The following is a 24,347-nucleotide window of genomic DNA, read 5'->3' on the forward strand; positions in this document are numbered from 1 at the left end:
GTAGTAAGGGCTTTCCTCTACCCAGTCATCTGGCGGGCTCTAGGCTATATATTTCTTGAATAACTTTGGTGCTCAAATAAATTGCTGTTGGATGTATTGGCACAGATTTTTTAAAAAAAAATAGCTCCATAAATTCATTTATTTAATATTTGGAGGATATGTGTTAATGCTATCTATATATTCCTAAGAGTGACTAACATTCTTATCTCTCCCTTTTCCCCTCCCCATCCCTTCCTCTTTCTCTGTTAATCTTCACAGTCAACTTGATGCACTTGGGAAGCCTCTATTAGTTTAGTCTGTGGGGTGTTTTCTTGGTTTCTAAATGATGCTGGAGAGCCAGTCTACTGTGGGCAGCAGCATCCCTAAGCAGTACACAGTAGGTCTCCATGGGTTTCGGCTTCAAGATTTTGTCTCAGCTTCGCTTGATGATGAACTGACTTGTGAGCCAAATACTCCCTGCAACAGAAAAGCAAAGAACACATATGTTCTGTGTATGTGTCTATCTCTCCCTTGCCACCCTCTTTCTCCCCATCCATCTCTCTCCCACCGTCTTTCTCTCCCTATCCATCTCTCAGTGTTCCACCACCACCTTTTCTTTTTTTGTTTTAAAAGCATGGCTACAGGTTTATAAATTTTATTGACTCTTGAAGAACCAGCTTTGGTTATATTGATTTTTCTCTACCATTCCTGGCTCTTTCTCATTACTATTCAGTGCCTCTTGCCTTTAGGTTTAATTTGCTTTCTGTTCCAGTGTCTGGGGTAGAAGGGGCTCACCTTCCTCGTCCTCCTCCCACCCTCCTCCTCAGAGTCCTTTTTTGCTTTGACCTCCCAGTGCTACTTCAGCGTTGCACTGGGAACCTGTGGTTTTTGTTTTCATTTGGTTTAAAATCAGTTGACATTTCTCTTTTGATCTCTTCTGTTGTCTGTGGTATTTGGAAGAAAGTTATTGAGTAACCAGATGTTTGGGGAATTTCTATAGGTTTTCTAGAGATCTCTCTTTTCTTGATTTATAAAATGTATAGAGGTTCAGAACTTTCTCTGTATGGCTTAAATTTGTCTCTGTAGTAGTTGAAAATTTGTTGTGGATCTTCATCTTGTCACAAACTCTAGCTGCAGCGCCCTCCACTATGTTCCCATCTTTTCCATCTCCCTCCTCCTCCCAGCCCCTGGAGGCCCTGTGCAGCACATGCCAGGAACAGGTTGGGCAGATGGACAGATGTGTGGCGAGAATCTTTTGAAAAAAGTGGAAGAGGAAGTGTGGTTGGACAGGGCAGGTCTGGTTATGAACTTTGTGTCACCACTGTCCCTGCTTGGAGCCTCGGCCTCCTCAGATGCAAGAGGATGACAGAAATGTCCCCACGCTCCCAGAGTGGGAACTCATCCTGGAAATTCAGGAGCTTCTTTGTTTCCATTTTGCTCATGTGTTATCTTTCTGGGCAGTTTTGTACCCACCAAAGACTTCACATCTTTGTGTTCAAAATGAATTTGATTTCTGTATATCTAATATGATACTTTCAGTGGCTAAATTCAGCGGCTTCATTTTTTTTAATATTTATTTATTTTTATGTGTATGGCTGTGTGCTTGAATGAGTTCACGTGCAAGGTGGTGCTTCTGAGGCCAGAGGGCATGCTGTACGTGGCTGTGGGCTGTGTGGTGTGGTGCTGAGAGCAGAACCCAGGCTCTCTGGAAGAAAGCAAGTGCTCTCAACTATCTCTTGAGCCCCTTTTCTCTGGAAGGATCCATGTAGCACATCTCTAGGTTCTTCTAGTCTCCACTAGACTTGGGCTATCAGTGGAAACCCTTCATTGAAGAGGCATAGGAAGGAGAAACTGTGGGGGGATGTTGGGAGCACAGCCTCCCTCCTCCCTTTCTGTGTAGCTGGGGCTGTGGAACATAGCCCACCTGCTTCTGCTCCTAAAAGGCTCCATCTCAGAAACGGGGACACAACCCTGAGTGGTGGCATCCTGGGTACTCTGGGCTGCCAGTGTGTATTCATAGTCTCCCCCCAGGCTGAGGCCTGTACTTGGCTCTTTGCTTTGCTGGGACCTATAGGTGCTGGCTGTCTGGGGCTGGAGATCATCTGTAATTAACAAGAGAGCAGTAGCATTGAGGTGGAGTCTTCTGGAAAGTGTTTCCTCAAAGTCAGCATGCAGGCAAATTTGGTAGTGCAAGGGTCACTCAGGTGATGCTAATTTTGAGGCCTGAAGGGGCCTTGGAGAGAAGCTGAGGCTTGGCACTGTGTGGCAGGGCTGGAGTCCCTGAAGAAAGCCTTGAAGAAGACATTGGTGGAAGGAAACGCAGTTCAGTTGCAGCAAGAGACCCCAGTATTTTAGAGATCCAGTACCATGCGGTGACCACCGGGAGCAAAAGCAGCAATAGAATGGAGACACTGGAGCCTAGAAGGCAAGTTTGTGTGTGCTGTGGAGGGCGGAGCAGGAGAAGTGAACCAAGCCCTTTGGCTGGGCCCAGAGCATGATGAGCGAATCCCAGACACTAGACATTGAATTACGTACACGTTTGGAGCTTGGTTCAGGTTAGGGTTGGTTAGGGTTAGGGTTAAGGTTATGGTTAGGATTAGTTAGGGTTAGGGTTAGTTAGGGTTAAGGTTAGGGTTAGGGTTAAGCTTAGGGTTATGGTTAGTTAGGGTTAGGGTTAAGGTTAAGGTTAGGGCTAGGGTTATGGTTAGTTAGGGTTAGAGTTAGTTAGGGTTAGTTAGGGTTAGTTAGGGTTAGTTAAGGCTAGGCTGTTAGGGTTAGGATTAGGGTTAGGGTTAGGGTTAGGGTTAGTTTTGTTCAGATTGGGACTGTGCCCTGGTTCTTCTCTCTTGAAGTAAGCAAGTACTTAACTTTTCAATTTATAGGAGGCCACAGTTGTGGACTTTGGATTTTAAAAAGAGACCTTGTTTTTTTGTTTGTTTGTTTATTTTGTTTTTGTTTTTGTTTTAACGATACTAAATTTCTAAGGTTTTTGAATGTGTAAGACTGTAGAACTTTTTAAATGTGTAAAATGTTTTATATTGAGAAATCAAAATTAAGGTGCCCTCCACTTGGCACCAGCACAGGGTCACATCTGTTGAGATACCTACCCAGGTCCCTCCCTTACACTGTGAGCTGCTATTCTCTTTCTAGTTTCTGACCAGTTTTTCTTTCCTACTGGAGACTTCTGGATCCTCAGGGCAGCCATGAACTCCTTAAAGCATGGATGATGTCTTTCTCCTGCACCCAGGGAATCCAGCAGGGCCCAGGGCCAAGACAGCTGCAATCTCCCAGTGAGTCAGTGAGTGGGTGGGTGAGTGGGTGACTGAGTTTGTTTTCAGAGTCTTATGTAGTAGGTCAGGCTGGCTAGGAATCACTATGGAGCCAAGGATGCCCTTAAGTCTTCATCTTCCTGCTTCCACCTCTGGGATGCTGAGCTGGGCTGTGTATTCCAGCTTGGATAATGGGGGGCTGGGGATTGAAGCCGGGGTGTCCTGCATGCTAAGCAATCGTTCTGCCTCTGAGCCTCAGCTCCAGCTCCTGGCCCAAGTCTGGGTCTCTGAGACTACACAGGCTCTCCTGGGATGCCAGTTCTTTCAAAAAGTGAGAGTGCTCTGAAGCTGTGATTAATTGAGGTTAAGCCTTGAGAGACGCTTGTTCAAAAAACATTTACCTTCACAAGTATGTGTCGATACTGCAGGAGACAAAAATAAAATGATTAAAGACAGAAACATTTTTAAGCTGTCAAGCTAGAAGATTTCTCCCCTAAAGTGTTGTTTTTAAATTTTGCTTAACTGAGTGATGGGCTAAAAATAATTTTTATAAATAAATTTCAAAAATTTAAGCCTTGATGTAATTTGTTTATGAGCATCTCTGCTTTATCTTAATAAGATTTAAAAGATATTTACCCGAAGGCCACGATATTTGGGAGAAGGATGCCTTCTGAAATCAACCCAACAAGGTATACACACCATCATGTGTTTGTGGGTTCCTGGGAGGTGTGGGCCCATGGCCCAGGGAGGCCTCTCTGCTTGGTTAGTAGTGAGGGTTCCAAATCTTTTAGAAGAGAAGTTGACATTCTTTCCCCACCGTTCTGTCCTTGGTCCCATGTCCCGCCCCTTCTCCAAGCCATGGGTTCTTTGACTGTTTTGTGCAAACTGGTTTTCTATCACTATAACAAAAGGCCAGAGACCATCAACTTCTGTGAGAAAAAGGTCACCTTCCTGGCTACCTTCTGCTTCGACAGGAAAGGCTAATGGATTTAGAAAGTCCAGTCCATCATCAGTCGGGCACATGGTGACTAGTAGGATGTGCAGTGGAGCAAGCCGCTCACATTATGATCAGGGAGGAAAGAGAACAAGGAAGAGAAGGAATCCTAAAAGACATACCCAGTGTTAGCAAAAGAAGGAGGAGGAGGAGGAGAGCAAAGGAGAAGAAGCCTCCAGGTAGACACCATCTCTTAAAGGAACCACACTGTGTATGCAGTAGTCCTTTAATGCATGGCCTCTGGGAGACATTCAACATCTAAAGCATAACACCTGTCCAACAGCTCACGTAGGGGGGTTAATAAGAAGTACTACAAGTGGCTTTTTTTTTTTTTTTGTCAGCTTAATGCTTGATTGGGTTTGGGAGTATGCAATTGCTCCTCTGAAATGGGATCCTCTTAGATATAAAACATGTCCATGGCCTCACGCATTTCAATAATCTACCTGGTTTGTAGTACGATTTTTAAAGGGTTCAAATTTTAAAAGGTTGTGAAACTTAAGTTGGAGCCTGGATGGAGTAAGTTGATTGCTGGAGGCAGGTCTTGAGGTTTGCTTCACTTGTTTGTCTGTTTTTCAGAATTTAAAGATTTCTTTATTTTATGTCCGTTAGTGTTTTGCCTATATGTCCTTGCAATGCTCATGGGGGTCAGAAAAAGGTATCATATCCCCCTGGAACTGGCATTATGGGTGGTTAGGAATCACCATGTGGTTGCAGGGAATCAAACCTGGGTCCTCTGGAAGAGCAGAAAATGCTCTTCTCTGCAGAGCCATTTCCCGGTTCCAAAAGCCTTGAGGCTTTGTAGCCTTGCCTGCTTCTGTTTCATTTTCTTGGCTTCCAGATCCATCAATAAGCAGCCTCATGTTCCTGTTACCACAGCCTCCAGCTTCTCTTGCTGCCCAGACTTCCCACCATGATAAACTGTACCTTCATATCCTGAGTCATACTAAGACCTTCCTCAAGCTGCTTCTTGTCCGGTATTTGGTCACAATAGAAGAAAAGTAATAGACAGATCAGGCTGCGTTAGCAAGGCCCCGGGGAAGAGGCATTCCTGTGTGTCGTGGGGCTCTTCAGAGTCCACCATTGTCGGAGCTAACTCAGTAGATGCCATTCCTCCTTTGTTCGCCACCTCACACTTTGAGACAGGGTCTCTCTTGGGACCTGGAGCTTGCCTCTTGCCGTTTCAGCTAGCTTGGCCGGCCAGAGAGCCTCAGGAGACCTCCTGACTCTGCCTCCTCAGCACTGAGATTATAGGCATGCAACACCATGCACAAGTTTTACACAGGTGCTGGGGACTTGACTCAGTCCTTGTGTTTACATAGCAAGCACTGTACCCAAGGAGCTATCTTTCTAGGCCCTGCACTTTGAAGTGTTTGAGTGCAAATGCAGGTAGTTCATGTTCCAGCACACACCCAGGGCACCCACTGGTGAGAAAGAGGCTGCATCTGTATAAAATTCCTGCTGCCATCACACCATGGCACTCTCTGTCAACCAAGCTTGTGGGAGATGTCTTCGTACACAGCAAAGCTATGTGCTCACTTTGATTTTTACTCCTCTTTAGAAATGTGGGAAGGACACATTTCTAAACCCATCGGGCAGTAGATGGGGCCACTATGAATGTTTGATTCTCAGAAGGTCATGTGTCTGCCAATACCTGCAGATCCTGTGTCTTCTGTGCCATGTAGAATATCCCAGGGCACTCTGCCAGGCTATGAGGCAGTACCAGGGGGCAATGAGGTGGTGACCCCAGGGTTTCTGCCACAATTTCCATAATGCTCTCTGGCTAACTCGTGGAGAAATCAGTAACAGGTTTGTTTTTATTTTAAACCTACAGCTCAAGCCTCAGTGCAGAGAGGGGGCCGTGTGGCAAAAGACTTGTGTCTGATCAGTGTGCTGCCTACAACAACTTTGAGGGCGGATGCGTGGAACATCCTTTACAGCCCCCAGGGGAGAGCTGGGAAAGCAGGATTCTAACAGTGTGTGTTTATTTTTCTTGGCGGCCTGGCTAGGCATTACGAGGAAAGGAAGAGCTCAGCCGTTGGCAAGCAGGAACAGAGCGGGCTGAAGGCTCCAGGAGGCCAACTGGCTTTGCGGTAACAGAAAATGTTGGCACATTTCCAGATTCTTAAAGAATACGAGAGGTTTTTGAATGGCTGTGGGCAACCAAGACCGGCACATTCTTCTTTATGTAGGGACTTGGCCTTGCCATAAAGATCCCTTCTGGCTGGGAGACAGCTAAAGCACTGCCATGCAAACCCGCAGGATTTGAACATGATCCCCAGAAGTGTGCAACGGTCCAGGCACGGTGGTGCACACATGTGATCCTGTGCTGGGGATGTGAGTTCTCTGGCCAGCCAGCATAGCCTTCTTGGCACATTCCAGATCAGTGAGAGAAAAGGAAAATGTCTAAAAACAAAGAAAAAGAAAGAAAGAAAGAAAGAAAGAAAGAAAGAAAGAAAGAAAGAAAGAAAGAAAGAAAAAGAAAAAGTGGGTGGGTCCAGAGAAACAACACCCGAGTTTGTTCTCTGACCTACTAATATGAACAATAACCTACACGCGCGCGCTCACACACACACACACACACACACACACACACACACACACACGATTCCTCCTGCCAAAGCCTCAATCATCTCAGGGAGATGTCCTCGGGAAAATAGAGACAGGGGAGGCAAGGAACACACCCCACTGCCTTGAGAACCATCTGGGGCTAGGGGAAGGGACTACATGCCCAAAGGGACCCTGTTTAGATCTCAGAGCCCTGCTCTGCTTGCCATTCCCTGCTCTGACCATGATCCGTGCAACAGCAAGAGCGAGCTTGTGTTTATCCCAGAGTGATGGGGCCCTTTGTTCAGATGCCTGGTGACGGCAACGAGGAGGCCCGAGACAAGGAGACCCACCTCCCTCTAAGCGGGCCTGGAGCTCTCAGGGCACTGTGCCAGCGCAGCCTCCTACTGTGTTCTTCAGCTGTTCCTTAGTGGTTCTGAGCTACTTATGCTGTTGTCATTGTCATAGCGATTAGTCAGCCTGCAACATATGGGTGGGGGGCGAGCAATGGTGTGATTCCTGGAGACGTACAGACATGCTGTCCCTCCCACCCACCGCCACCACACCATGCGGCGGGCGTTCCAGCCAGGAAAGCAGCAGAGCTAGGGGCCATCTGAAAGCCCATCTGTCCCAAGACAGCAACTAGGACTCACGGGGCTTTGTTCCGCAGTGCGAAGTGGAGTCCTAACCCTAGGTAGGGTTGAGGGAGAGTCACCACACTTCACAATAATAACTGAGCTGCCCCCAACTGGGGGCCCTGTCCACCCAGGCCATGGACCTCTCAGCTCCCCAGAACCCATATCCACCAAGTCTTTGGAGCCTGAAGGCACGGGGACAGGGCAGTCCTTCTGTGCACGGAGGGTCTTCCCACCAAAGGAGGCTCTGTATTTGCAAAGGAGCTCATCTTTTTGTGTGGGCCTCAAGTCTAAAGCCACAAGCTGGGCTACAGAAAGGGGTTTGCTCAGACTAGTGACCAAAGTAAGGGAGTTGAGGTCAGAAATATACCTTAACCAAGCCTGGCCCAAGCTCCCATCCTAGAACATGCTTGGCTGTGGGCACAGACGTGGCCATCTGCATTGCTCAGCAGCTTGGCAGGGGGGCAGACATTCAGGGTCATGTGAACAGAGCCTGCCTGGAACCCTCAGCTGGCTGGATTGTGAAGCTGGGTTTGAGTGACTCCTATCTGGGAAGATTGCTCCACCAGGCTTCCTTCTGACAGTATATCCCTCTAAAGAAGTGGTGCTCAAACTGTGGGTAGTGACCCCTTGTGGTATCAATGGACCCTTTCAAGGGATCACCTAAGACCACTGGAAAACACTGATATTCACATTATAATGACAGTAGAAAAATTACAGTAATGAAGTAGCAATGACAATAATTTTATATGGGGGTCGCCGCCCGAGGAGCAGTATAAAATGTTCACAACATTTTTGAGAACCACAGCTCTAAAGGGGGCTTTACTCTAACAGCCAGAAGTTTGGCTCTTCTTTGCCCCGTCGTCATTTGTCGTAACGACAGGCCCCCAGTCCTAACTGAGCCACAGGGCCCCTGGGCCCAATGGAAAGCCCGAGAACCTGAGTTCAGACCCCCAACACCTAGTTAACGTGTGTATCACAGGTGGTGATACACACCTGTGACTTCAGTGCTGAGGGGGAGGAGGCTCCCTGGAGGCTGGGCAGCCACCAGCTCTAGCCAATCAGTAAGCTGCAGTTTCACTGAGAGACCTTTCTTAAAAACTAAGGTGGAGAGGGATAGAGGAAGACACCCAGTGTTCGCCCCCGGCCCCCACGTGCACGTAGGAACACATGAATATGTTACACACACTCACAAGCCCTGTGGCAGTACATCAAGTAGATCTGACAACCACGAGTCACACTACAGGTCTCCTGTCCCCAGGGACCCCAGCCATCCCCGAGTGAAGATCAGACTGATGGTGGAGAATTTCTGCCTGCCTTACATCAGGGGCCTGGTGGGGGGTGGTGTTCGCCGAATCTTGCCGATCCCACATCAGTGACAGTGAATCAGCCAGCTCACAATGGAACTCACCAGCAGAGAGGATGCTGCATACACACACAGGTAGAACACTAGGCAGGGCCCAAGTCCCCAATAAAAGAATGGCCATTTCCTCAAGTGAGTTAGTGGCTATTTAAAAAGCTAAATGTGCAAATACTTGTAACATGGAAAATAACTGTAAAGTTGAGAAATAAAAACCACAAACTGTTTTACATAAAATTTCATGATTATGTATACAAAAATAAAAATTTGTATAATTTGATTTGCATAGGATAAAACTTATGAAAAACTTAAATTACATTCCAAGTTAGAACATAAAAAGTGTAGATGTCATATTCTTTAATGAATTAGAAGGGGAGTGAGGTCAGATTCCTAAACAAGTGAACAAGACCCAGAGGGGCAACAGAACCAGAAGGAGCAAGGACACAGAGGGAAGGGGGCTCAAGGAGAGACTGGACCCAAGGAGCAGGGACCCAGGGGGATCATGGACCCAGAGGAGCGGGGACCCAGAAAGGCAGGGACCCAGGAGCGTGGGAACCAGGGGTAGCAGGGACCCAGAGGGGTAGGGACCTAAGGGCAGGCTGGGACCCAAGGATAGCTAGGACCTGGTATAGAAGACTTGCAGTGGCTAAGCTGGGGTCAACACCAGAGAAGAGCCTGAACCCCTAAACAGGTCAAAGCAGTTCAAAGGTCAATTTGAGCCACAGAGGATGAAGCCATGGGCTCTGCAGTGTACACTTAGGGACACATCTGCATCTTAGAGGTGAAAGAAAGTATCTGCTGATCTGGAAGAAGGAGGAGGAGGAGGAGAAGAAGAAGAAGAAGGGCAGGAGGCAGATTAGAGAAAGAATTAAAATTGGAAGCATTAACATTACCAAGAAAGAACTTCTCTGCTCAATCAATAACAAAATTTACATTGTCCCAGAAGGTCTTTTAAAGGGATCAGAGTCCCATAACAAGATTAGAAAAGTTCAGCGTGTAGTCCCAAATTGTACAGGGGAGGCAAAGAATCAAGAAAACAGGCAATCCTGAAGAAGGACACCCATACCACAGTCTTGATCTAATTGAGTTAGGAGCACCAAAGACTTCAAACTTCAGGAAGTAATGCCAACTCCCCCTTGGATTGAAGAGCAATGCCCCATCAAAGCACTAGGTGCTGTAAGATGGACTGAAAGGGAGAGTTTAAGGATGAAAGACAAACAAACACCCCAAGAATGGAAATCAATTTTTCACATGGTGGGGAAGTTTTCACCTGTGGTATAATCTAGAGGAGCAAGCTTTCAGCTAACTTTGTGCTGAAAATATATCTACAAAATCGTCCATGCGTATTCAAAATGCTAGGGCTTGAGGTGTGACCTCACCTTTGCTCAACACACCCAAGGTCCTAGGTTCTATCCTTAGCACAACATTCACACACAAAAAGTTAAGTAAATCAAAATAAGGTGCAGAAAGAAAACAGTTGCCAGTAAGAAACCCTACAACAAATGAAAATACTAGTTAAAGTACGGGCTAGGGAGATGTTCAGTTAGCTAAGTGCTTGCCTTGAGAACACAAGGACTGAATTCAGTACCCAGAACCCACATAAAAGGTGGGTGTGCAGGTTGAAGAGATGGATCAGCAATCAAGAGCACTACTGGTTAGATCCAAGTTCAATTCTCAGCACCCACATGGTGGCTCAAAACTATCTGTAACTCCAGTCCCAGGAGATCTGACACCCTCTTCCAGGTGTCAGATTCATCTGTGCACAGACATACACACAGATGAAACACTCATATGCATAAAATAGTAAAATAAATAAATCTAAGAAGAATTTTTAATGGGTGTATCAGCATACAGCTCTAATTCCAGTGCCAGGGGGACAGAGGCAGAAGAATTCCTGCAGTTTGCTTGGCAGCCGCCTCACCTAATCAGCAAGTCCTAAGTCTTAGCAAGAGATCCAGTCTCAAAGACAGATAAATGGATGATAGATAAGATAGATGAAAGATAGATAAATATATAGATAGATGATAGATAGATAGATAAATAATAGATAGATGGATAGAGATAGATAGATAGTTAGATAGATAGATAGATAGATAGATAGATAGATAGATAGATAGATAGATAGATAGATAGATAGATAGATAGACAGACAAATCAATAAATAAAGTGCAGGTTGACTGAAGAATAGCACTGAAAGAATAGATTTACCTCTGAATTAACATGCCGCTCCTACACACCTACACACGCTAAATAAATAAGCAAATGAAAATAAAATAGAGCAAATTAAAAACTCTGATGCATAGCAAATGTGAAATTTGTCACCAGGAGAACTGCATAAAAAAATAGCTAGATGAGCAGCAAGAGAGAAAGCTTCAAGGTTGAGAATTTGTTCTGTGCAATCACGAGGACCAAGGTTTGGATTCCAGCAGCCATGTAACAAGCTGTACAAATCACAAACGCATGCAACTCCAGTTCCCAGAGATCCAGTGCCTTCTTCTGCCCTCAGCACATACCTGCACACACATGTGCATACACTCACACGCATACATATGTTAAAAATTAACTAAAGTGAACACTATGATGCCGCTGCCTCCCACCTCTTGCCATGCAAACAGCGCTGCCTTTGCTGCCGAGGAGATTCTCTGTCTCTGTGGGGGTTTGGTGCGTTCTCCTTGTGGTGGGCACTCTGGTCTGAGGGTCTCTAGTTGCAGGCTGTGCTCCTGCAGCCGCACTGGCGCCTCCGAGCCAGGAAGGACACCCTGTGAATATGAGGTCATGACCGAGGTCCTTCCGTGACATCCACGCATGCTCATTGTTTCCAGACTGGCCACAGACTTCTGGTAAGCTCTACCACTGAGCAGACCCCTCGGCCCCTAAACTTGGCCTCTCTCAGTTAGGGCTTAAATGAGCTGAAGCCTGTCTTACTGTGTCATTTGGTTATGATTTGCATTTCTCTGTTAAGTATAATTTTTGTAAATAAATTGAAGTTGTTTTTTTTTTCAAATATGAGGACATTTTTAGAAATCTAAATTATTTGCAGCTTTTAACAAATACATCGCATTGATTTTCTGATTTTTTTGAATGTTTGCTCACATTCATGCCTTCTTTGTTCTGTCCAGCGCTGCCTTTGGAACTCAGTGCCGTGCACACTAGTCAGGCATCAAGCTACACCTCCAGCCAAATACTCTTGTTTTTACTGACCTGCTGGGGTGTTTTGCTGTTATTTTTAGATTGTGTTGTTGGGCCCCATATTCAGGCCCTTAATTTCAGATGATTTCTCTGAGGCCGCACTGGCACCAGGGAGCCAAGATAACATTCTCTCTACCAGCTACCCACAGTTCCACAGTGGACATAGGTAAAACCACATCCTCTGCCTGCAGACTACCCTTAGGGCACACCTAGAATCCCTTAACTGCCCACCATGTCCTGGCCTTCCTGTTCTGACCCATTACTCTGCTGCTTCCCGGAGAGCACATAAGCAATAGAGAACCTGGTAAGACCCTGCCCATGTCTGCTAACACGTCTTCTTTTTTTTTTTAAGCCACAATTATTTATTTATTTATTTATTATTTTTATTTCTTATATTAGTTTATTTAGTTTGTATCCCAGCTGTAGCCCCCTTCCTCATTCCCTCCAAATCCCATCCTCCCTCCCTCATCTCCTCCTATGCCCCTCCCCAAGTCCACTGATAGGGTAAGTCCTCCTCCCATTCCCACTGACCCTAGCCTATCAGGTCTCATCAGGACTGGTTGCATTGTCTTCCTCTGTGGCCTGGTAAGGCTGCTCCCCTGTCAAGGGGAGGTGATCAAAGAGCCAGCTACTGAGTTCATGTCAGAGAAAATCCCTGTTCTCCTTACTAGGGAACCCACTTGGAGACTGAGCTGCCATGGGCTACATCTGTGAAGGTTTTAGGTTATCTCCATGCATGGTCCTTGGTTGGAGTCTCAGAAAAGACCCCTTGACCAAGATTTCTTGGTTTTGTTGCTCTCCTTGTAGAGCTCCAGTCCCCTCCAGGTCTTTCTATCTCCCGCTTCTTTCATAAGATTCCTGCACTCTGCCCAAAGTTTGGCTGTGAACATGTGCTTTGATACACTGCCGGGTAGAGTCTTTCAGAGGCCCTCTGTGTAGGTTCCTATCCTGTTTCCTGTTTTCTCCCTCTTCTGATGTCTGTCCATTTGCCTTTCTGAGTGAGGACTGATCATCTTACCCTGGGTCCTCCTTCTTCCTTAGCTTCTTTAGGTGTACAGATTTTAGTATGTTTATCCTATATTATATGTCTAATATCCACTTATAAGTGAGTATATACCATGTGTGTCTTTCTGTTTCTGGGATACCTCACTCAGGATGATCTTTTCTAGATCACACCATTTGCTTGCAAATTTCATGATTTCCTTGCTTTTAATTACTGAGTAGTATTCCATTGTGTTAATGTACCACAATTTCTGTATCCATTCCTCAGTTGAGCGGCATCTGAGTTGTTTCTAGGTTCTGGCTATTACAAATAAAGTTGCTACGAACATGGTTATACAAATGTCCTTGTTGTGTACTTGAGCGTATTTTGGATATATGCCCAGGAGTGGTATAGCTAGATTTTGAGGAAGCGCTATTCCTAATTGTCTGAGAAAGTGCCAGATTGATTTCCAAAATGGTTGTACAAGTTTCAGCAAATGGTGCTGGTCTAACTGGATGTCTACATGTAGAAAAAACAAATAGATCCATATTTATCACCCTGCACAAAAGTAAAGTCCAAGTGGATCAAAGACCTCAACATAAAACTAGATACACTAAATCTGTTAGAAGAAAAAGTGAGGATGAGCCTTGAACTCATTGGCACAGGAGACAATTTCAACAGCACAGGTTCTAAGAGCAACAATCAATAAATGGGACTTCATGAAACTGAAAAGCTTTTGTAAAGCAAAGGACACTGTCATCAGAACAAAACGACAGCCTACTGACTAGAAAAGGATCTTCACCAGCCCTATATCTGACAGAGGGCTAATATCCAGAATATATAATGAACTCAAGAAGTTAAACAGCAACAAATCAAGTAATCCAATTTTAAAAATGGGGTACAGGGATAAACAGAGAATTCTCTAAAGAGGAATATTGAATGGCAGAGAAACACTTAAAGAAATGCTCAACATTCTTAGTCATCAGGGAAATGCAAATCAAAACTACCCTGAGATTCCACCTTACACCCATCAGAATGGCTAAAATAAAAAACTCAAGTGACATTACATGCTGGAGAGAATGTGGAGAAAGGAGACCCCTCCTCCATTGCTGGTGGGAATGCCAACACTTCTTAAAGCATAACTAATGGCCCTCAACTTCCCACTGTGCCTTGGTCTCCATATTCCACCCTGATATTTCGGCTGCTTCCCCTGAGGCCATCCTAGTACTAGATCCTTGTGTGGGAACACGTCCTCTTCCCCTCGACTCCATGGTTTTGTTGCTGCTGTTTTCTTATTTGCTTGAGATGGTGGCTCATGTCTCCCAGGCTGGATTTAAGCCTGAGATGGCCTTGAAATTCTGATCTTCCTGCCTCTCTCTTCTAAAGTGGAAAGTGCTCAGCACCTCTGCTATTCCTGGGAAGTGCTGGCTCACAGAAACACTTAGATAAAAGCCTGTGTGTGCTTTCTATCTACCACTTAGATAGACAGAGGGGCTTGTGTGCGCTCCCAGCCTCCTGAGAGTGTTTCCTAGTGCCAAGGTAACCTTTTAGTGACCATGTACTTTGCTGCAAGTGAGCTATGAGTGGGCACTGGAGCTGGAATGGGGACAGGTCACTTACGGTAGTGACAGAGCTGGGGGTCAGAGATGGCACAGGGTATCAGGCATTGGTCATTTCCTCTGTGCTTATAAATGGGCTGTTAAGTTCATAGATAGCTCTGCTGGATGATACAGAAATGGTGAAATATTCAAATGTAACAGAAAAAAACACAGACATGTCTGTCAGAGAACAAGCAGCATTTGGAAACGCACTTTTTTCCTTTGGGGTGAGATTATAGGTATGTAAGGAAAGCCGGCTTGGAGGTCAAGGGATATGTGGTCTGTGGGCAAAGGGCAGAGCAGGGCAGGGTGGGCATACTCCTTCCTTAGCTGCCCATGGAGCTAGAAGGCTCCCGTTGCCAGCATGCTGGAGTTTGGAGGGTCCTCCCTGTGTGGGAAGCTAGATGAGGCGCATCTTCATCTCAGAAACCTTGTAGCTGTAGTTGTACCCTCTCCATGTACTCCAGTTGACACCATTCGCATAGCTCTTATGGGGACCCCCGAGGTAGAGGCCATTCAGGTTGGCAGTGTGACACCCTGTGTACCACCAGCCTCCACGGTAAGCCAGTGCACAGCTGGAAGCAGCCTTGTCGTTGTCTTGGTCTTTGGTGGAGAAGACTTGGTTTTTGTGGGAAGTCAGGGAGTCACCTGTTCAGAAAGAACCTGAGTCATGTAGATGCTAGACACCTGATTGACAGCCCCATCTCCTGCCTATAACTTTCCTATCCTCAGTTGGAAAATGTATCGGTTGAGGTCCAGGCAAGGGACCCAGCTTCTCAAGCCTCAGGAAAGAGTGTGCATCAGCTATGACCCCTCTGACTGGTCCAGTAAGTCCCTGGCCATTGTCATCTCTCTCCCTAACCACACCATCTGTTCCCTCAGGAACCCTCTGAACAGCACCAGTGGGACCGGCTCTCTTTCTGCTGCAGCCTACATCTCTTTCTAGACCTTCTCTTGACTTTCCTCTTGCCCTAGCTGTCCATCAGCAGGCACTGGAGGCCTCATGCCTCCAGGACTCATCCTATTCCACCTCCATGCTGGGCTTGCAGCTTGCAAGGAGCCTCAGCTTTCCCACTGGCAGAACACGGTCAGCCCTCCCCACTTTTTTTTTCTCCTAAAAGTCCCAGGTGAGATGGTGCAAACTGGGTACATAAATTTCAGAGCTGTCACCATCAATGCTCCTGAGGAAATGGCCTGCCTCACTTTGCTGTGAGCTTAGCAGTTAAATAGGTGTGGCCATGCCCCTCACAGTCTCCCCAAGACACACTGGGAATCTCTCCAATCCACTGTCCCCAGGTGAAGACGCTGTAGGATGCACTTTCCAAACCACAGGTCCTTATGGGAAATAAGGGCTTCTGTGATTCAGCAATCAAGTGTCCCCCAAAAGCTGTGTAGTATGAAGGCTTGGTCAAGTGCAAGCAGTGTCTGGGGATCGGGTGATTGGATTAGGAGAGCTGAGGTCTTGCCAGTGGATTAGTCACTGATAGATTCCTAGTAGACCATAGGCAGATGATGACACTGAGAAGACAGGTTAGAGGAGGGGACCACTAGGACCTGCCTTTGAAGGGTGTTCCTCCAGCCCCTTTCTTTGCTTTCTGTTGGCCCTAAAAAGAGAGGCTTCATTCCATCACATGCTTCCATCATAAAACCTCATCTTGGGTCCACAGTAAAGGGTCCAGTTGACTAAGAACTAAAACCATGAGCCAAAATTAATCTTTCTTCATTTTTAGTTTACTTCCTTTAGTTTTCTGTCACAGAGATGGAAGTCTAGCTAACTTAGTGTCCCAAAGGTACTCCTTTTGGGAAACAGGGCTTTAGCATTCTCTTTTCTGACTTCATCAAGGATGGTAGTCAGTGATCCTCAATCATTATGCAATGGGGCTGGGTATGGGCCCTTAGTTCTGGGCCATGGGGCAGTCTTGAGGGTGCTAACAGACCACATTTCATGATCCCTCATGTGACATAAAGATGAAGATATTAGCATTTTGCAGATGCTGACCTGGGGCTTAGAGCCATGGACCCAGCTCAAGGCCACCACAGGAGAGATGAAAATGGGTCTTTCTACTCCCAGACTGGTTCAAACTGGTTCATCTCACAGACCCTCATCCCACACCTCCACTGTCTCCCTGAAGCTGCTTACCAGCACCACCTCCGACAAAGTCTCCTAGGATAAGCTTGTATTTCTCCTCCTCTCCCTGGAGCTGGAAGGAGCGGTACTTGGCAAAGTTATGATTGCCGTCGAAGTCTGTGAGATCCACCCTCAGCTCCCTGGTTCCTGCAGGGAGTAGAGGAGAGCTGTTAAGTCTCAGTTTTTGAAGTGACCTGCCGCCACACATGAGAGGTGGCAGTTAGAACATATCTGAATGAGACTTGAACTGGGAGGCCCAAGGGAGTTCCCCTGGGCAGGTGCCATCATCTTTTGGTCACAGGAGTACCTCAGGGGTGCTCCGTATTTCTAGGCACCTTCTATTTGTTCTACAGCTAGTACCTGAAAACCCATTGGCAGTGTTCCCTTGGTATGACCCAGCATGCTTTATTCTGTGAATTTTCCCAGAGGGCTGTGCTTTCTAGTGCACTATCCTGAACCTAGATGTGCAGGGTTTTTTGTTTGTGTGTTTGTTTTTGTTTTAATTGAATGCGCAGGAGGAAATATAATGAGGTGTCCTGACAGTAGCTAAGGGACAAAAGGCTATGTGATTTTCAGTGGATCATCAGACAGGCCATGAGCTAGTGTTTTGTACCATAGTGGGGCGAGAAGGGACTTGGGGAGCCTGCTCTCTGTGGGAAGTTAGAGGCAAAGGGAACTTCTGTAGGACACAGAGGCAAGTGTTCTGGGTGAATTAATAGCTAAAGAGGAGAAGGGAGGCCCCCAAGACTACTTGTATATCTCTTGTGTTGGGTCCTGAGACGTCAATAGCCCACAGCTGGAGAGATCCTCACCCCCTGACCCTCGGCCTCTGGAAGGCCACAGCAGGGCTTTCGTGCCCTGGTGGGCCATTGTTGTGCATTGTGCCCACTCCACCCACCCGGAACTCCTCTGCCACATGGCCCAGGTCTCAGGGTCCCTAGGTTACCCCATCAGGCCAGAACTGCCTACCCTGGGTGGTTAGAGCATGGATGTTGTCGTTCCCCAGCCAGAACTCCCCCAGCTGACTGCCGAAGCCCCGCTTGTATGAGGCCCAGTCCCGAAAGAAGTCCACAGAACCATCGAGCCTCCTCTGGAAGACCTGGGACAGTGAGGTGTACACAGAAGTCAACATGGGGAACCCAGCCTCAAAGCAGAGCAGGAATCTATGATCCTCAGAATGCTGGGAATCTAGCGCCAGAAGCAGGCCATTGCAGACCCCATACATGGAGTAAGTGGCAACATGTCCCAAGCCACACAGCAGGCACAGGAGCGTGCTGGCTCCAGCTGGGCCTCCCCTTCAACATATGCTCACCCACACCGGTCACTGCCAGCATTTCTGATTCCCTATCTTCAGAGAATGAAGGCCTCCCTCTGAAGGACAAGGAACAGAGAACCGCATTTTCTGTTGACCATGGAACTTGGGTTCCGAGAGTTCAGTGCCTGAGGGCTAACCCAACACTCACGGTCCAGCCCCCACCATCCGTGTCCATGTCACACAGCACAGTGAGGGGCCTGCAGTCTGGCAGGTAGATGGTGTACCAGCCAGTAAGAGAGTAGCCCTGGGTGAGCAATTCTTTGCAGGCCCGAGGTCCTGTGGAGAGAAGCAGATAATGAGGGTGGGCCCAGGGCCCAGGTATGCTCAGAGAAGACAGACAACCAAACTAAAGTCACACAGCAGGGGCCTAGAAGTGGAAGCAGGGTCAGAGAATATCTGTATGGGGACAGGGTAGGCGATGTGGTCACCTTTAGCACAGGACTGAGATGGCCCGGTGTCTCCTGTGTGGGGAGAGAAGAGACACTGATCATTAGTGTGAGGTCATCAGCTTCATCCCTATTGGCTCCTATAACCCCACAAATATATGAGCTGGGTAATTCCAGGATCTGCCTAGGACCTCCTCTTGGAGTACGTGGTCCCACTTCCTCCACAGCTGTGGTAAGTGCTGTCCCCGACAGCATCCTTGTTGAGGCTTTGCGTACCAGTGAGAGTGGATAGCTTTGCCTTACTCCCAGCATGTTTAGACTATGTTCCACTAGAATGGCTACCCAGGAGACCTGGAGGGAATTTGGAACTCAGGTAGATCCCCCTCAACCATAAAGAAAGCATGAGGTTGTGTCTTGGAGTTTTATAACTTCTTAATAAATAAATATCAATTAGAAAAGAATTCAAATCAGTTTTGCTAATCATCCACTTAGACCACTGGCAGGTGCTAGAGCCCTCAGAGTTTGAATGTCCTGACCCTGCCACCTACTGTCCTCACTACCCAGACAATAAAACCCCAGGCTGAGGCCCCTCTCTCTAGGTAGGTCTGGGCATGGCAGATCTCTCTATACCCGCAGGACACAACACAGGGACTCACCTTTCTCTCCTTTTACTCCCTTCTCTCCTTGGTTTCCTGGGAGAAGAGAACAAGATGCTTGTGCCTAGAGCATCTGACCAATCAGGAGACCCACCAAAGAGTATGGCCACCCCATACTCTTTGGGGCACTGCTTAGGGTCAGCTGGTAAGCTGGAATAGGGGTGAGGCAGGGGGGAGGCAACCTCTGCTGTTGCCAAGGAAGGGACCCTGAGGCCTGGGGTAGGGCAGTCCCTCCCCATCTCTCTCCAAGCCCTGTGTCTTCATGGACAGATTGGGGTTCTCATTTAGCATCCCAGGTTGTCTGCCAGGCCATTACCTTTGGGTCCAGTAGGTCCTGCCTTCCCAGGATGTCCAGGGAGGCCACTCTCTCCTGCAAATCCAAATATACTTTCTGAGCAAGGCATACACCATCATACCCTGGAAAGTCTTTGTCTAGGTGGCAAACTCCTGACCCTTTCATGCCAGGCTCACTGTGGAGGGCACAGAATGTGGGGTATAGCCAAAACATGACTGGGCACAGGGGCTGGTATAGCTTAACCTGTGGCTGGGTGCTTATAGCTTAACCTCAGGCAGGCACTCACTAAGCTCTTGTTTGCTCCTTTTGTCCAAGCTGAGTGGATGAGGACTGGGCTATGGTGGCTTTACGGCTGGGGGGTTGGGACAGGGACGGGGACTTGTCTTCAGAGATGCTGTCGTACAAGGTCTCCATACAGAGAGGGCAGGCCTTTCATGCAGAGTGTCCATATAGAAAGCTGTGAGTCTATCATGCCTAAATACCCTGTGCTGACTAGTTTTTATGTCCATTTGGCACAGGCTAGAGTCATTTGGAAAGAGAGAGCATGGACTGAGAAAATGCCCCCACCAGATTGGCCCGTGGAAAAGGCCATGACCTTTTTCTTGTTTGGTGGTTGATATCAGTGGGCCCCAGTCACTGTGGGTGGTACCACCCCTGTCTGGTGGTCTTGGCAGCCAAGAAGGCAGGCTAAGCAAGCTTTAAGAAGCAAGCCTCCACACCACCTGCTTCCTCCATGTTCCTGCCTTGAGTTGCTGCCCTGACTTCCCTGGCTGTGAGATGAAATAAACCCTTTCCTCCCCATGGCTTTTGGCCATGGTGTTCTGGTACAGAAACAGAAACCCTAACTAAGATGGCTTCTGGCTCCATGGAAGCTGTGAGGCAGTCACAAGGCCCCTTTGCAGGGTCTGATGGCAGGAGCCACACTGGTCCCCAGCACAACACTGTGGGTGTCTGCGGGAACTTGAGGGTGTGCCCAAGGGCAGAGTGGGCTTGTTCATCCTCTACGGATGGACATGAGATCTGAGAGGAACAGCCTCACTGAAGGGAGGCTGCTGTAGGCCCACTGATCCTACAGTGCCCCAGGGCACACTAGTTCCCACTTTGGGTCAAATCAGCAATACACATTGGTAGCAATTTAGTTATAGGGAAGTGGGTTCCAAGGAAGAGGAATACACCTCCTCCATTGCTGGCTGTCCCATCCTGGGACATACTCTTCTCTGAAGTCCCTCTGCATGGGTCTGAGGACAGAAATCTCTTCCCCTACTGGGAACTCAGAGATGAGCATGCAAGTGGGACTCGGCCTGGGGCCACCCATGTCAGCTTCAAGCCTGGCGTCTTCTCGGAGTATCATTGTGGTGTCCAGGTTTGTCCTGTCCATACCAGATCCCCACCAGGCTCGACTTGGGGTGCCTGCAAGCATTGGGCTCACCCAGGCAGCTTTCCTGCTGGACCTCAGGGCACATCTGTCTAAGTTTGACTCAGGACATATAGGTATCACCACTGTCTCCCACTTGGTGAGAGCAAGTGTGCTTGAGGTCCCCACAAATGCTAAGGCTGTGGTTCAGGGCTCCAGTGATCCTGAAGCAGATCCCAAGATGGAGGTTGTCCCACTCTCCCTGGAGCACCAAGTCAGGAAGGTGCTGGTCCATTTGAGCCTCTGTTCTGTCATCAGAGGCAGCTTTCAGTGAGGATGTGAAAGTGCTGCCTAGCTGTCTCCTAGTCACCAAGTGGAGCAAGTACTGCTAGGGGACCAGGAAGGGCTGCAAAACAAGCCTGGAGCACCTAAGATGCTCTAGAGAAGCCCTCCGGAACCTTTTCAGACAAGTTGGACCTAGTTTTTGTCACTGGCCATTCTGTCAAGGTCCCTGGTGTAAGATCTAGAGCAGGGAGGGCCTGAGGTAAGCACCCAAGTTCAGAAGACCAGACTCTGGATCCATCTGCTGTTACTGTCTCTTCCGTGAAGCTCCTTCCCCAGCACACACCTCTATCTCCTTTGGCACCTGCTTCTCCCTTGGGTCCTAGATCTCCAGGAATACCAGGGCAGCCTCGAAGGATGGCGAGCTTGTTGGAGCCCTCCAGATCCAGGACCTTCACTTCTGCAGAACAACGTAAGCATTGGTTAGTCTTGAGCCACCTGCTCTGAGGGCAACTGCCAGCTCAGCCATGTCAGCCAGGGGCAGAAGACTGCAGCCAGAATCACCAGCCTCCTCTGGAGAGATGGGGGTAGAAGTCAGGTCTTCCTTTGATGGCAACTAGGTCCATCCTTGCCCTGGGAAGCTGGGCAGGTGGGAAAGGAATGCAGGATAGAGCCCTGCCTGATGGGGAGACCCTGCTCAAGAATAAGACCTCCAATTACCAGTGCTGTGGTCCTTTGACATGTCACCTAAGCCCCCCGAGTCTCTGTCCCCTCAGCCCCAAGTGGTTGCAGGAACTAGAGGGATGACTCAGTGACTCACTTGTTCTTGTGGAGGACCAGCTTTGGTTTCCAGCACCCATATGGCACCTCACAACTGTCTGTAACTCCAGTTCCAGAGGAGCTGATGCCTTTCTCTGGCCTCTGCAGGCACTAGGCATGCACAAGGTGCCCAGACATACATCCAGGCAAAGCAGCCGTACATATTTAAAAATACCCTTTCTTAAAGAATAGGGCTGTGGCAAGGACTTAGCTTGAGAATGAAAGCTGAAGTCTTCCATCACTCTGGAATTTAAAGAGAGTTTTGTATACTGTTTCTGAAAAAATAAAATAAACAAATCTTGCTAGGAAATTGAGTCAAGGTAACACTTTCTACCAACCTTGGAGGTTGGCTGGAGTAGAGGGCTTCTTGAAGGGGGAGGGGGAGGAATGCTCCAAGACACAACTGGACCCAAACCCAAGTTACTACATTTTATTAAGTATTGTTAGCTGACCTTTGCAGAATAACTCTTGCTATCAGAATAGGGCAGGGATCACCTTGGCGACCAGAGGATAGTCTTTGATATGCTTCTTACCAGGCTCTTTTTTTATGGGATTATAATTATAACATTTCTCCCTTCCCTTTCCCCCTCCAAACCTTCCCTCCCTGTTCTCCTTCCAATTCATGGCCTCTTTTATCACTACTTGTTATTGTATGCATATATATTTACATAAATATATTCCTAAATAGAACCTGTTGAGTCCATATAGTATTACTTGTGTGTATGTGTGTGTTTACAGGGCTGACTGGCTCTGGACAGTTGGTAGGAAGGTCCACCTCTCAGCTTTCCTCAGTTGCCTGTAGTTATTTGTGTAGAGCTGAGGCCTGGTAGGCTTTTCCCTGTCCATTTTCCTTGCTGGGCTCTTTCCCCTGGGGTGAGCTGTGCCTTGCTGTCTGACTCCCTTCTCTAACTATGTCACCACTTGGGACAGCTGTCCTGGGCTTAGGAACAATATCCCCATGGTGGACAGAACTGATCAGGGATATTCTTCAACCCCAAATCCTTACCCATATGTACCATGAGACTCTGGAGTGCATTTTACCAAAGTTACCAAAGGGGTGTGGCAGCCACCACATTAGAGGATCTTAGCGTTTCTCTCCAAAGCCCCTAAGAAGGCAGAAAACAATGGTGTGGCCTTCTCTTCCTGACGTCAGACCGAAGGCCTCAGGGTCAGCAGTCACAGGTCCGTGAAATCTCCACATGGCCTGGTGCTGGTCGGTCGGAGTCTGTCCCCCAAGGGTGACACTGAGCTAACAGGAGTGTCTCAGAAAGATGTGCACAGGGACACTAAGTAGGCACTGAGTGGCTAGTTACCTGCTTTCAGGGATTTGGAGTTCAACTCACCTGGGCAGGTGTCAGCACCATGTGTGGTCAGGTCTTTGATGTATAGAGTCAAGATGAACAGTGCAGCAGGTCCCAGGGCCATGGTGACTGCTCAGCTCTCGGCCCTTGCTATAGCATTGCAAAGGCACTCTGCTCCTGTAGGGCAGGGACACAGCACCCCACTGTGGGCTCCAGTGTCCCAATCCCCAGGATACAGTCATTTCCTGGAGAACCCTGGTTACACAAGAGACCTAAAATAGTCCCAAGGGTACATCTGTTCTTCCAGTGGGGCCTTTTGAGGTTCACTTCCCCTGCAAAGACATCCAAGCCCAGTTCAGGGTCACCTGTATTTGCAAAGGACATGCCTTGTTGGTGGCGTAAGTCAAGCATCCCCCCACATTCCCTTCCCATTTCCCATCAGGCTTTAAATCATCCCTTGTGGTTAGGTAGGATTCTGGAAGACGGATCCCAGGATAGTCAGGAACGAGCTGGCCATCGGGGATTTGATGTGGACCTGTGGCATCCTTCCCAAGCACTTCTTGTACCTTGTTGTTACAAGCCACCAAGGAGGAAGAACTTACCTGGCTTTTACAGGTAGAGAACTAAAGTCCCATGGCCTTCAAGGATCAGACACTGAACGGTGTGAGGTTCAGCCAATCAGGGGCTGCTCATCACACCCACAGGTGAAGACATCTCTTGCCCCGCTCCCAGTCCTCCAGCCCCCAACCCCCATCTTCAAGCTAAATTCTGTCTTTTGAGCCCTGTACCCTACACTCAGCCTAATCTGGTAGTAATTATTCATCTGAAAAAAATGTAGACATCTGATGTCCTCACTGGGAGTCAGAAGGTGGTGGGGCAGGGGGTGTCAAGGGACAGCTATTTTTGTGGGCCATGGTGCAGTGCAGATCTGTTTGTGCCAGGACAGTCAGATGCAAGGAGAGTCAGAAAAGACCCAGCAAAAATATAGGATGCCTGTAGGGAACTGCAATGTTGAGAAAGCATAAGCAGGCATCTTCTGTTCCTCCCAGAGCTGCCAAGCCAGGAAGGACAGGGTTCAGGATCAGGCAAGCAAGCTTCTCTGTGCCAACTAGTTGGTTCAGAATATTCACCTGGGGTTTGGTCAAGACAGAAAAAGGGAATAAGTCTTTGGACACTATATGCCAGCTGCCTCTGCCTGCACTGTCCTCAGGGGATATGTCACCAGCGCAGTCATGAAGCAGGGGAACATTGCTGGGATGTG

The 24,347-nt window shown here is 47.9% G+C and overlaps 1 protein-coding gene across 1 annotated transcript; it reads right to left on the bottom strand.

The window, feature by feature from the left end:
• Window positions 1-14,731: 14,731 nt before the first annotated feature.
• Window positions 14,732-23,281, bottom strand: LOC110566069 (ficolin-2). The gene is made up of 9 exons (XM_021663900.2): window positions 23,129-23,281; window positions 21,313-21,426; window positions 19,352-19,405; window positions 19,036-19,071; window positions 18,422-18,454; window positions 18,142-18,269; window positions 17,648-17,777; window positions 16,691-16,825; window positions 14,732-15,198 (listed from the first exon to the last, which is right to left on the bottom strand). The coding sequence occupies exons 1-9, from the start codon at window positions 23,208-23,210 to the stop codon at window positions 14,951-14,953; spliced, it is 960 nt and encodes a 319-aa protein (XP_021519575.1). The 5' UTR covers window positions 23,211-23,281; the 3' UTR covers window positions 14,732-14,950.
• Between the last annotated feature and the right edge of the window lie 1,066 nt (window positions 23,282-24,347).

This window comes from Meriones unguiculatus, chromosome 8 (genome assembly GCF_030254825.1).
Source record: "Meriones unguiculatus strain TT.TT164.6M chromosome 8, Bangor_MerUng_6.1, whole genome shotgun sequence".
Classification (NCBI taxonomy): domain Eukaryota; kingdom Metazoa; phylum Chordata; class Mammalia; order Rodentia; family Muridae; genus Meriones; species Meriones unguiculatus.